Below are 13,937 nucleotides of genomic sequence, written 5' to 3'. Positions count from 1 at the left end.
GATGTGTTTTTGCTCTCTCTGGATTGAGTCCTCTGAATGAGGACTCAATCCAGAAATCAGACTTGCTATATGATAGAAATGGTGTCAGTGTGGTGAAGATCTCCAAGTGGCAAATACACAGTGTGTTTCGTAGGGATGGTCAGACATAAAAAAATGCATGCTGGTGTGTCTAATAAAGATTTTCTTCTTGTTTTAAATGAAGGTGATCTTTTGTGTTAGAGGCAGGATACCTAAAATCCAAAGTTAAGAATTAACACCCTTTTTTTAACTTCCAATCACTACAGTATTGTCAGTCTCAGGAGAAAAGTACTTGCCACTGAACTTTGGCTGGGAGTGTGAGAAGAGCATTGCTAATACACAACAAGCATTTAGTAGGTCTAGTTCTTGCTAACTTCTTGTGTTTGCAAAGAATGATGAATGTTATTTTTCACTACAGCAACTTTCTGGCACATAAACTTTCCTATCTAACCAAAGGCTGCAAGTGTAATTTGATTATAGGTTTTCCTTGGGAAGGAATAGGCTGTTAAAAACAGGAGCTGGCACCATTAACCCGAGGTGTCCCACTAGCAGTGGAGAGCTGTCACCCTGATGTGACCAGGTTCATTGCAGCAGAGGGACTCACTGCAGTGGAGAGCCTTCTTCCCGTGGCCTGGGTCACCGCTGTGGTAGGGCAGGTTTGCTCCTCAGGAACCAGACTGTGGCTGGCCAGGCCATTACCAGGAACCCACTGCAGCTGGGAATAAATTGTCAAAAGAAGCAATGTTCAAGAAAACCATTCCACGCTCTTGCTGGGTTTTTTGCAATACTTTAATACAGCATTAAAATGCTAGAATACTAGAGGAAAGCTGTATACTATCCAGCAAATAAGGCACATGTCGGAATGCCATTTTATGGACAATCCACAACAGAGGTTTTACAGTCTCAGTAGCAACACAGACACCCGATCAGCAGGGTGTCATCTTGATTGCTGAAACAGAACTGGTACCTCTGAGGCCTTTGTCCATAGGTTTTGTTTGTTTTAGCTGTACAAGTTTATTAACAGTTACAGAAAAAGAAATTACACAATTTGCCAACTGAATCTGACAAGGTCAGTAAGTACAGTTAAACAAATGTAATAATCGTTAGGCTAATTTTTTTTAAAGCTGAAGAAATTCATACAATAGTGTTAGTTTTAGCACTATTACACAATGCAGTGAGTGCTGTACTAAATAACCTTTTAAAGGAAACAAGAATCCAGTATAGGGCTGGGCAGACCTCCCATTTTAGCATGGTAAAATATCAAACTAAAAACTCAATCCTTCATAATATAATCAAACTACATGAAATGTAAAGTGTAAAATGCTTTGAATACGTGCACATGCATATTCTATATTGCTATGAGTTCTAATTAAAATAAACGTAAACCCCTACAATAATCTACTTCAATCCTTTTCTCTTACATCCTTTGATTGATATTATTGCTGTAGATGATACTGCATAGCTGAGCTCACAGTCTGCAAAGAGTTGTGAAAGTCAAGTTAAACAGTGTCCCAACCAACTTTCTTCCCCTCTAGTTATGGGGAAGGAAAGAGCCACCATTTGAAACCCACCACTTGTGCTTCGGAGTTTCTGGAAGCTGAGTCTCCACGGTGCTCCCAACACCTTTGTGTCTCTCACAAGGCCATAAAGTGACAGTATACTGTTATTTGCTCCTCACTTGCTACATGTCTAGTGATAGCTTTTCTAGCACTCGTTCCCCAAATACACATAAATAAACCGTATAAGCATTTTCATATAAGTCTAAGCACTTGAATAATACACTGGTTACTTAATACTGATATTTTCATCCAAGGATAACAAAAACAATATGGCTTAAAGAATTGCAAGGTTTTTTGTCAGAATTATGTACCAACTTTCATATAATATTTTATGTAGACAATATTTCCTTCTTAATGTAGTTCTGTTGCATACTTTATACAGACAAAAGCATTGTAAAAAAAAAAGTAAATTATTTCCATAAATATTTTCTTGAGGATACATCCTTAGTTCTGCAAAATACTGCAAAATACTTAAGAAAACTCTTACCTCTGTTAGTATCCTAGTTGAGAGGAAGGCCCTTCTGAAAGCTTCCCAATTGTAAAAACTTTGCCCAAAAAACAAACAATACTTTTTTAAAAAGGCCCTCAAATATATACAAAAAAGTTACTGCAAAGAGTTTCCAGATAACAATTCAGTATTATAAGAAATATTTGTAACCATTCAAAAATTTTAACATCTAAAAAGGTTTCCAAAATACACACATAGTATTAAAAAAAAAATTGAAAGAAACTCTATGTCAAGTATAACTCAAGATAAATACACATCTGCAAGTAAAACTGTAAAATACTTCATACAGGGGTAAACATTTATATCAATCATCTATAGCTAGTAACTGCACACGATTGTCCCTTTGAAATTCATCCTAGAAACACAATCCATCATCCCTATATCTAAGATCTCAAACAGCCCTCTGAGCACTTGAGCGATACAGCAAACTCAATGGACAGCACTGGTTTTGCAGATAAGAAAGAGATATGTGTGGAAGCCCAGTTGGGAGTGGAGTGATATCTGAAAGAATGATTTTTCTATGGGGATAGTTCAATCACATTTTAAAATATGTTGGCAAAGGCAAGTGGAAAATACATGTTTATCTGCTTAACTTGAAAAACATGTGTTGATGATTTATTGCTTACTGTTCAGTGGACAACGCTTAGGATCCAGAATAGGACAAAAAAAAAAATCTTCTGTGTGACTGCAGGACAAAGATGACTAGACTATGGAGTCTGACATATCCAAAAGCTCTAAACTTTTAATGTTTTAAGTACGTTTTGGGTTTTTTTTTAAAAAAATGCTAGAGTGTCACAGGTATAAAATCCATGTATAATCTAAATTTCATGTTATATAAAAAGGTAAAATGTAGATAATACTTCTAGGTATAAGGCTTCTCTCAGACATATGTAACTTCACATTTTTAGTTTAAAAACTAAGTCCCATATAATGGGGAACTTCAAAATACACCTATTTTCAGAAATAATATATACTCTTGTGTATTTATCTGACATTAAATAGCAACTTTGAGACAAAAATGCCTCAAACTTTGCTTGTGTGGTTTCATTTTACATCTGTGGTAGCAGCAGTAGGAACTGGCTAAAATGGGGCCATCCTTTAAACTACTAGGATATTTCTTCATCACCTTTAAATGAACTATTTGTAATAACTTCATTGTAGCCTCATTAGGTTAAAGCAGCTAAAAACCTATGACACACATTTTAAATTACTCAAACATTTTTCCAGAGGCATGCCAATGCCAAATTCGATATGAAATGTTATGACCAACTCGTGAAACAAATTGTGGGGTGTTTATTTTTTGATTGTTTTTTGTTGTTGGTTTTAAAGAAATAAATGGAAGTTTAAAAAAATCTCAAATAAGGTGAAAATTAAAAAAAAAAAAAAGAATAGGACAGGCTATATTGGTGGGCTGTCAACAGTAAACATCTGAGGTTGAAAATCCAGTTTGCCAAATACCTGCACAAAGCCAAACTGCTCTGAGGTACAGCCCTAAAGAATACTCAGTTTAGGGAGGCCTGTATTGATTTAAAACTCTTTTTATTGATGCTTGCTTCACTCCTGCCAATACTGTCTACTAATGCCTTCAACTGATTGCTAGCTGATGCTCTCAATGCGGAGCTAGTTAGAGAACATCAGAAAGCAGTCACTAAATTTTAAAAGATAAATCAATTCCTCAGTTTTCCAGTCAAAAATCTGCACCTTTAGATTTTTTTTCTGGTTTGGAGAGAGCTGGTTACATCTATAGGTGAATTACCTTTGGGTGGGGAGGGAGGGAGTAGAAGTAATCTATATTTTGTAATCAATCCTTTGTCCTTTCTTTCCTTTGAAATAAGGATTCAGAAATGTCCCTTCTGTGCCACTAACTAAAAGCCAATGGTCATAAGCTGTTATCCACAATTATGTGGATGTGTTTTTCCAGCAACTCCCACTGCACAGACTCGAGTGTGGAGCGAATGCTCGGGCCCGAAGCTCCAATCCGGCAGCCAGGCCATGCGGGAAGGATGGAGGGATCCTCCCCCGGCCAAGCTCGGTGCTGCTGCCCTGCCCGGGCCGGCTTTAGGGAGGGGTTCAGCCTGTGCAGGGACCAGGTGCCCGCTGCCACCCGCACCGCCGGATCTGTGCCTCCGCCTTGGGCAGCACAAACCACGGCAGTGTCCCCCCTTGCTTTTCCACACCTTGTGCTCTTCATCTGCTTTCCCCCAGCGCCAGGGCAGGGGGAAATCTGCTCTCCTCTTTGTTACAGGTGTGCTAAGTATCACTTAAATACTTTATATGTCTTCTGCCTAGGAACACATGAGTAATATAAATACTGAACTCTCAGAAGTGTGCTCTCAAGAATTATTATGCTACACCTATAGACATCGTGTTAAAGTAGATCACGTGTATTTTTAGTACAATCTACAAATCCATAAGCTAAAGGCATTGCCTTGCAGTGTTGAATCTGGATAAACAATTCTTAATAGGGCACTGTCATGAAAATACCAATGCTTATAATGGCATCTTTTAGTCAGCTTTTTGTCAGAACCTGCTGGTGTGTGATATAGTGATACAGCTATATCAAGAGTTGTGCTATTTTACTGGTTTTAGTGGTTATCATAACAGGGAGATTATTTCCGTGCTGAACAAAATGTTTGATAGCAACACCTTAGTTTCAGGAAGAAAATAAAATAATGTTTTCCCTTATCTTCATCTAAGGGGTTTTTCTACATGTTCTTTAGCTAGATGTGAACCATCTAGGTCTTTTTTTTTTTTTTCTTTGTTCCTGTACTATTAAGTGCTCAAGAGGAAAAAATAGATCTGGTTTAAAAAGCTGCTCTTTCAAAATTACTCATGCTTGAAACAAACTATTGAGATTAATCCTAGAGGTCAAGCTTAGAAAATCCACCCCTAGATTTGCTTGTGTATTTTCTTATTTGTATAGACAGATTAGTATCTTTGTTGAGAGCATTTGTCTCTAAGTTAATTTGTGAATCTGTGCAAAAGAATGTGTTTGCATTTCAAAATGCTAAAACTGCATATCTTCACTAAGGCAACTGAACTGTTTATTAGCGTTACTTTCAATAACATTATTTTCAGCTATTTTAGTTGGAGTTGCTAACTGGGCGAAAGTAGTTTCCAAGTGATTAATTTAGTTAATTCTATTTTAGCATTACATAGCACTTTTCATCCAGTGATGCCAAAACACTTAAGAGATATTAAGTAAACCTCACAACTCTCTTGTGAGGTAGGTATGCTAAAGTATTATTACCCCCTTTTTGCAGCTGGGGAAACTGAGGTCCAGAAGGATCTTGTGACTTGCCCAGAATCAGGGAGCTATGGGAGAGCTGTGGTCAGAAGCCAGGAGTCAGGATGCTTATCCATTGCTGTGAGCAACAGGCTGGGGCACTCAGGCTGCCCATAAATAATGGCATTTGCAAGAGATGTACCTGCCACTCCCACCAAACAAGCAGATGCAATTTTGCCCTGCTTATAGCAAAGCAGGTGAATGCTCGTGATAAGTTTTCCACTTTCTTTATAAGAGCTTGTCTTGACATACTGGTAACACCCTGCTATCACTTGGCATAAACCCCCCACTGTCTTTGCATTACAGAACTAGTCCTCAGAACACATTTAGTTCACATCAAGTTATTTAGGATTTAAAGTTTTCTCTAAGTATCATTCACACAAATCAATCTCCCTAAAGGAAACTTCATAAAAACGTAAATTGCTGATGTAAACCCCCCTCCCCCCACCTCAAACATTCATCTAATTTTTTTAGTGAATGCTACAAATTAATTGCTTGTTGTGTCCTGTTGCCAATGTACTCTCACGTAGCCATACAAACAGGATACTATCTCGAGGTACTTTCAGTTTATATTTGCCAATCCCTGACGAGATGTTCTTTGCAGCAGGCTGTCCCTGTGCAAAGTTCTACCTGAAATGGGACAATGAAATATAATTCCTAAATTTCTACCCAGGTATATGGGTCTTCTTGAGGAAGACATAAAGAAAGAGGGTTATATATAGAGTGTTCTCCATGCCTTAAAACACCCCTATGGCTAACATGTTTCATAGTATAACAAATTTCTATAGTAGAAAACAGGACATAAAAATATTTCCAGAAAGTGGCTTTTAAACTACTATAAATAGTAAGTTTGGCTAATCTTTCAGTTAAGGGTATTGGGGTCAGTTTAAGTATTCTTATCCCCTTATTCATAGTAAATTTAGTGTGCTTGTGGCCTAATGCACATAGAAGGGACCATGTCAATGGGTTTATATGACAAGAGAAGGATCTGGTAGTTGCATAAGCAAGACAATTTTGTCTCCTCCAAACACCTCTTGGAATCTTATGGCATTCCCTTCCTACCCAACCCACACCCCTCAAACAATTTTTCACTTTTTTCCCATGTCCTGCAAAAATTATTTTGCCTAAGCCCTGCCCAAGAGATGGTAACAAGTAGAAAAAAGTCCAAGAAATCAGCAGCACAAAACTCTTAAGACTTTCTAAAAACTGGGAAAGCAGTAATTCCCCTTTTATGCGGTGGCTTGTTTCATCTTCCTTTGTCTTGTCATATAATAAGAATAGTGATTGTGTTGTGGGTGAGTGCTTACAATTAGTGGCCCCACAGTTACTGAATCTCTGCAAAAGCCATACATGTAACAAATATTCCTTTTGAATATTATTCCTTGCCTTTTGAAAAGTACTTCATTTCACCTGGCTGTGATATAGGGTCTGTGTAAACAATCAGCAGAACCTGTAACTGTAGTTCTGTAGTGAACGTCATCAGTAACACCTTATATGTGTACATATATCAATTTACATATATATGTATACAAATCATAGTCCTGTAAATACCTATTGCATGCATGCACATGCACAGGAGAAATGTTACATTCTATTAATGGTAAGGCATATTATTAGATAGGCAATATTGGCAATTCTTTTAGCTTTTATCTTGATCTGTTGTGCTGCTGTTGATCGCATGCTGCCAGAGAATCTCTAAGGATGATGGGGATGGGAAGAGGCCACTTTGAAGGTTTATTGCACACGGCGGCAGTAGTAGCCCAAAACTTTGCACTTCTCACACAGATGCTGAGGATGTTCTTTGCTCTGGTCTGACACATCCAGGCCATCCGGCTTTTCCAGGGGTCTCTGCAGTGGTGGGAAGGAAATCAGATTAGATCCAAGGTTTTGTCCTTGTTACTCTTTATTAAGCATGTGAAGTCTACTTTTATGCCCTAAGTGAGCTTTCTACTGGTAATTTAAAAAGTACTATGTTTCTTTCCTGAAAGTATGGAGTGATTTTTTGCAGCCCTTCAGCTCTACATTGGTTCAGAGCGACCTCCCAATTAATGTCAGTCTTCATAAAGGTGGTGTTAACTTTGTTGCAGACAAATTACAAAAATACTGAATTGAGAACTTCATTTATAAAAAGCAGTAACAAAAGAGTTCATTTGCTTTGCTCCAGTAGCTTAGATATCCCAAGGGCATTAACACCTAAATCATGGGAATCCCATTACCCAGCAATGCAGAGCAGGGATTATCAATGTTAGGACTAGCTGCTACATGAAGAAAACTGTCATAATTATGCACAGATACTACAAAGCTAAATGGTGCTTTCCCAATAAATAGTCCCATGTTTTTGAGGCTGAAAGTTTTGAAGCAGAGCAGCTGCAAAGCTTTTAATAAAATTTAAAAAAATTCCAAGCTCATAGAAAGCCAAAACAAAATCCAACATCGTGACACAATCCTTTGCACTGAATCTGAGTAATAAATTATGTATTTTTAATAATATTCATGAAATCACAGTGTTTGGGAAATTAAGCTGATTCATTGTTATTAGGTGTTTGTGCTTTCACTTTCCATGGCATGTAAAAGGCCTCATAGTTATGTTAAATATTGTGACTAAGTTAAAGGTTTGGGAAGTCTAATAGGTAGGGAAGTGATAGAGACGCGAGGTAGAAGTTAATAAAGTGCACCATCTGCTTGGAAAACACTCCCAAGTTCCCTAACCCATAACTGATCTGTTTTCATGAAATGAATCTGAAAGGCTGTTTCATTGCACAGTGCCATGCAGGCAGCAGTTCTTCCATGGGACTATGGTAGAACAGCATGTGGTGTGAAATCTGAAAACTAGCCATAAGCTTCTCACTGTTTTTACAGGGATATTAGACCCTTGCTTATATCTTCAAAATGTGATTCTTGGAGCAGTGGGGGGGGGGGGGGGGAAAAAAAAAAGGTAAATAAAAATTACACCATCTTGGCCATTTATGTCTTAAAACCTTTCTTAAAGACTTTCTTTTATCTGTAAGGTCTTAAAGTACATCTGATCATCTAAGATTTCATTTATAAGCTCTTTGTCAAGCCACTTACCTGAAACTCTGTGGACAGGAACAGAGATATTTAAAGTTGTTTTTTTGGCTATGTAGTACTGCAAGAACTGCTCATAAATCAGGGAGTAGAAGGGTTTCTCTCTCTGAATAGCTAAAATGACACAAAACATATACTATCATCTTGAACAAGGGATGTCTGTGAATTCTTGCTTGATTGTACTGGATTTTAAGTGCAACACTCTTATTATGTTGCACAGCTAGTCAAAACAATATATAGGAGTGACTCAGTAGTGATTGTCAATGGTTTGTTTCTGATTCAGTGTTTTGAACCACGATATTGTCCTGCACCACGTAGGTCTTTGAGTCTAACTTCATCCATGCAAAGTGGATTTCTTGTGTCAGATGAGGAAGGTAGTAGACTCTTCATCTCCAAATGCCCTGCAACCCTACTGAGCTTTAAATGTTTGATGTCACTGTGTTGAGATTTGAGATCAGAACCAGCAATTATGTTTCTAGGCTTGCAGTCCAAGCACTGGTCCAGATACTGCTTATTCCACAAGAAAGGCAAGTTGAATAAGTGTGTTTGGTCAGAAACCTGCCTTTCTACCTCATCTACCACTTATTCCACCAACATCTGCCCACAAATACTCTTCAAGAATTTGCATTACATAAATATGAAGTGCAGGTTCTGGAGTCCCAGGGGTTAATTTACACTCTTCAACAGCGAAAGAGTTTTGAAATGCTACACTTGAAACAGGCTATTTGACTCAGCTCTGATTGCTTCTACATGCTAGCTGTGCTCTGATTAAAGAGAAAAATACAGCAGTTATCATGTTTATTGGTATAAGCCAGATTTTTTTTTAATATGCGAGGCCTTGGGAATCATTTTTCCTGGAAATAGTGCAAAGGACATTGGGAATGCCTTGAAGCGCCAAGAGTTTTTGGATGGTTTTCAGAAACAATAGCTCTCCGTAGTTTGCTTTCCCCCTGCGTTGATTGAGCTCAGCTTTTTGGCCTGCAAAGCATTTTGATTTCAGAACTGTTATTGTTACCAGTATGTTAGGACACAGGCTGGGGAGAGAGGGGTTACAAATGCAGGAAAGCAGGTTGCCAAGGGCCAGCTGGAAGGCATGAAGCCGTGCAGAGCCCAGACTGCATTTCTGGTGAGGTGGTGGAGGGCTGAGGCTTTGAAATTGGTAGTCTACTGATGTGGTTTGTGTCTCAAAACCTTTTCAACCTAACTTTTGCATAAAATGAAATCCTAGCTTATCTCCATTTGCCGTTTTCTCTTCATGGTATCTTGTAAAGGCAAAAAAGAACCCCTTAATCACCCTGAGTAGCAAGTGTTCTTGTCCTGCTGCTGTCTGTTACTAATTGAGGAGAACCTAAAAGTAATAACCTTATACTCTTGGAACCATTCCTACAACATGCTAAAAGTGTAGAATGTTAGTCACAGAGCTGTGTGTCCATCAGGGCTGGGCAATTCACCCCAGCCCTGGTGTGGCAGGAGCAGAGGGGAAGGAGAGGACACTGACACAAGAGTGTGCAGCAGGGCCTGGCTGTTGCACACTGTGTCAGCTCTGGGGACTGCCTGAATTCTGCAGGAGACACCAGTAACTGAGGAGGCTGCAAGAGCTCTGTATTGCTGCTGAGGACTCAGCCATGCACTTGGACAGGGTGTGGAGAAGGGGACAGGCTATTTGGCTGAAAAGTTACCTCCATTCCTTAGAAAAGAGTGAAATGGGGATTGTAGAACAACAGTAAATACTGCTATGTTCCTCAGAGGAAAGGTATCCTATTTTCCATTAAATGGAGAGTTTAACTGTAAAAGTTACATTTTGTTGTGTTAGGGGGTTTTTTGGTATTTTTTTTTTTTTTAATGCAAGCATCCACATAATAATATAACTTCCATATAAGAAGTTATATTCTTCCAGACTTCATTTTAGTGCATCTTTGTTTAATTTTCTCCTGGTAGTTGTGGGGTGGAAATAATCTTGTGCAGCTCCACCAGCAAAGCATTTGGTGGTGGTGAATAAAGATATTGACGCAGGGGAATGAAGCTGACAGAAATTCAAATTTATATATCAATTCCTGACCTGCGAATTAACTTTTGACTATGAGTTATTGCTGTCCCAGTCTAGATGTACTGCATGACCGCTGCATTCCTCAACAGTCAGCTGAAACCTCAAAGCTCTCAAACAAAAACTCACCCTTTATGAAGTGTTAGGTGTTAAAGAAAGCATCACTAGGACATCTTGAGGGAAACTGCTTCCACTAAGGTGTAAATGGAATAATGTGCCTGCTTCTGTTTGTATTTTCTGCTGTGGAATGGAGCAATTTAATTGCACCACTGATGGATAGAGAATGACATCAGAATTCAAATGAGAGAAAACGTTTTAAGATTATTTTCTGGACTCATTTACATCAAGTCTTAATGCAGCAAATAAGATGATGAAATGTCAGATTAGGAATGCAAATAGAAAGATTCTGCAGCTATTGCTGGCAGGGTAATTATTGTAAGGTTAACAGTCTTAAGGAGCCATGCTTCCCTCAAGAAACACACGCTATCATGAATTTGTAAATTTTTAGTCCAATAAAAAAATTAGGCACTGGGGAAGAAAAGATTAAATGCAATGTCCATTCTTGAGCAGCAGACCCTCTGCTTTTCCATCTGCCTGGAGGAAGAGGGACATTAGCAAGGCCCTGGGCTGTCGCCATGCATCCAAGAGACAGTGATAAGAAGGCAGCAGATCAGAGGCAGGATGCTTAGAGAGAGCAAGCAGCCTCTGTCAGCAGCATGCCTCTGGGACAGGCTGGCTAGGAATGAATGATAACAGCATGAGGTAAATGGTAAAAATCTCTTTTTTAAGAGTTCAGAAAAGCAGCAGTCTGAGGGGAACCGTATTCCCATAGCTGGAGTACACAAACATGGGCATGCTGGGGAGGGTTTATTAAATCTAAAGAGTCAAAAGATCATACTTGTAGGCTTGAAACTGTTGAAAAGTTTATTGGGCTTGAGTGATCATACCCACCACTCCCCATACTGAGGGAAGCGAGGTGGCTGTGGTTGCACTCAGATATGGGAATTATGATGAGACCACTGAATTGCCCATGAAAGTAATAACTTGAGTATCATGAGGTATGTATTTACATACCAAATTATTTCCAGTCCAACAGTAAATTCCTGACAGCTGGAAGAAAATAGTGTCCAAGAGGACAAGTCACCAGATGGCTGGTTCTGCACCAGTGCAACAGCTGTCATCACAAACAGCACTGGCCTTAGCCACAAAGTCGGAGAAGAAGCCTTGATAAGAGGCCAGCCAGGAAATAACCATGGGCGCAGATGTTGCTGCTATAGTAGGCAGGGGAAGAGAATGAGAATTCAGAGCTTGGCATCTGGGCTGTAACACTGCCAAGGATGCTGGTGAATGACTATAAGGACTGGCTCTGTTGCTGAAGCGGGGTAAGAAGGAGCATAAACAACCACAAAATCAAAATTCCTTGGAAGAATAGGTAGAGGTTTAATTCTTGTCTGAGATTCCTGTTTATGTTTAGAGTAGCTAAAGTTACTACCTGGGAAGCAACTTTTGAAACTGCCATAGAGCAGATTTGTCTGGGTAGTTCTCTAGCCTCCAGTAAGGCTTGAGCTTAGTGGGCCTATGGTTTTTGCCCCATGTTCTGTGCATTCCTATAAGCACTCCTATGGGAAGGTTTGTCACTTGAAGGAGTGGTGAAAATGCAGAAGGAGGAACACAGTGGAATAATTTAGCAAAGCTTGCTTGAGGGGCAGTTTTGCAGCTCAGGTGTGACAGCCACCTGATTCCCTCCTTGGTGGATGAGTTAGGGAATAAATGGCAGCAGCCCTCCTGTCAGGCCCTTGTGTTACTTCTTGTAATACGTGCTCCACCATCTCTTTTAAATACAGAGATTTAGAGCTGTATTTATAGAGCACTCTAAAGTATATACACAGCTGTAAAAGTGCTGAGAAGACTTTTCCTGCCCCAGAGAGATTAAAAGCTCATTCTCACAGTTAGGCCATGTGGACTAAGAGCATAGGGCTGAATTGAGTAATTTCTTGTGGGGAACTGGCCCAGGATAGTTTCCTGGAATGAAATGAGCCTCCAGGAACAATGAGCAGGTGGCAGGAAAGTGTGGCTGCTCTCCTCTCCAGGGACTCACTAACGAAAGGTATGCATAGGAAATCAAGATTTGAGCATAGCTGCACAAGCCATTCACAGAGCCAACATATGTGCTTGAATGGCTACCCCAGGGCTATGCAGAGTGGAGATTATTATCTTCAGTACTCTGATATTATTGCCTGAGCCAGTTACATGGGAGTACTTCAGCACCAAACCATTCTTTATGAGACATGGACAGACCGTACAGTACTGGGAAGTCCATGGATTTGGGAAAGTGGGTGGGGAAGATGAAATACAGCTATGGAGATGAGGATGGGAGAAAAAGGCAAGCCTGGCAAGTGAGAAGAAACTACTAATTCACTGCAATGATAAATACTGAGCAATTCTGAAATATGGTTTTCAAAGTTTTGTCCTAAATTGGGCACAAGCATCCTACTCTCCTACAGTGACAGTGACACAGCAAGGCTTGGTGGCCCATGTGGTTGGATTTCAGCTGTTTAATAGACTCTGCAAGGTTTGATCTGTTTGGTGACAAACTGGGAGGATGCTGAGATAATCACTAGGCCATGCACGAGGCTGGTGAAGTATCCTCAGAGGTGATTGTTTTGTCTTGTCTATACACACACACACACACATTTCTGGAAGTGTCTGCCACTGCCTAGGACCAGGTGTGGAACAGGGGGGTTGATTTGACCTGGTGTGAGTTTTCATAATGAATATACTGAATAGAAACTTTCTCTCATATGCCCTCACCAGGGAACTGTGGTCCCTGACTGTTTTAGATATGGGCTGAGATGTTTACAGTTTTTATAGTTTTGGAAGTTCTTGTAACTTGACAAAAGGTTACTTCATGTTGAAGGACCAGCAGTGATTTTCATCTGCTGATAAAATGACCATTATTTTTTAAAATAATGTTCCAAGATTTTTTTTTTGTTATGTTACAATTCTATGATTACCAAATAGTGGGGCAAAGAGTAAGAATAGGAGATGATGAATTCCAGCACATTGCTGGAATGTGAAGAGAAATATTGACAAGATGGCTTGAAAGGAGAAATAATTTATTTCACTAGAAGTAAATATTGTCTGATCTTGAAAGGAGGTCAGACTTCTACAGTTCATCTGGTTTTTGTTAAACTGAAGAAAAAACTCAATTTATTGATTATTTGTACTATCATCAATCACATCGCTTATTGTGGTGACATTGCTGTTCTGTAGTGTCTGTCTGCTGTTTTCTTTAACTGCAACACTTTATTTTTTTCAAATGGAGTTAAAATTACACAAGAGAATCATGGTGTGTAGGGGGAGGCAAGATATTTTCTCAGGTGAATTATTTAAGTTGGAAAACCTGTCCAGTGGAAGATTCAGATGAGAATGCAAATATTTTGATCCCATATAAAT

The 13,937-nt window shown here is 39.3% G+C and overlaps 1 protein-coding gene across 1 annotated transcript in view; it reads right to left on the bottom strand.

The window, feature by feature from the left end:
- Window positions 1-789: 789 nt before the first annotated feature.
- Window positions 790-13,937, bottom strand: part of ZCCHC24 (zinc finger CCHC-type containing 24) — a 106,423-nt gene continuing 93,275 nt past the window's right edge. Inside the window, exon 4 of the mRNA XM_041475471.1 lies at window positions 790-7,219. Within this exon, the coding sequence (XP_041331405.1) occupies window positions 7,106-7,219 (114 nt within the window). The 3' untranslated portion in view covers window positions 790-7,105. The remainder of the gene's footprint in view (window positions 7,220-13,937) is intronic.

The sequence above is a fragment of the Pyrgilauda ruficollis genome, unplaced genomic scaffold (genome assembly GCF_017590135.1).
Source record: "Pyrgilauda ruficollis isolate IOZ18807 unplaced genomic scaffold, ASM1759013v1 scaffold11, whole genome shotgun sequence".
NCBI classification, from domain to species: Eukaryota; Metazoa; Chordata; class Aves; order Passeriformes; family Passeridae; genus Pyrgilauda; species Pyrgilauda ruficollis.
Note: the sequence above shows the minus strand (reverse complement) of the source record. Positions and strands in the feature narration are given on the sequence as shown.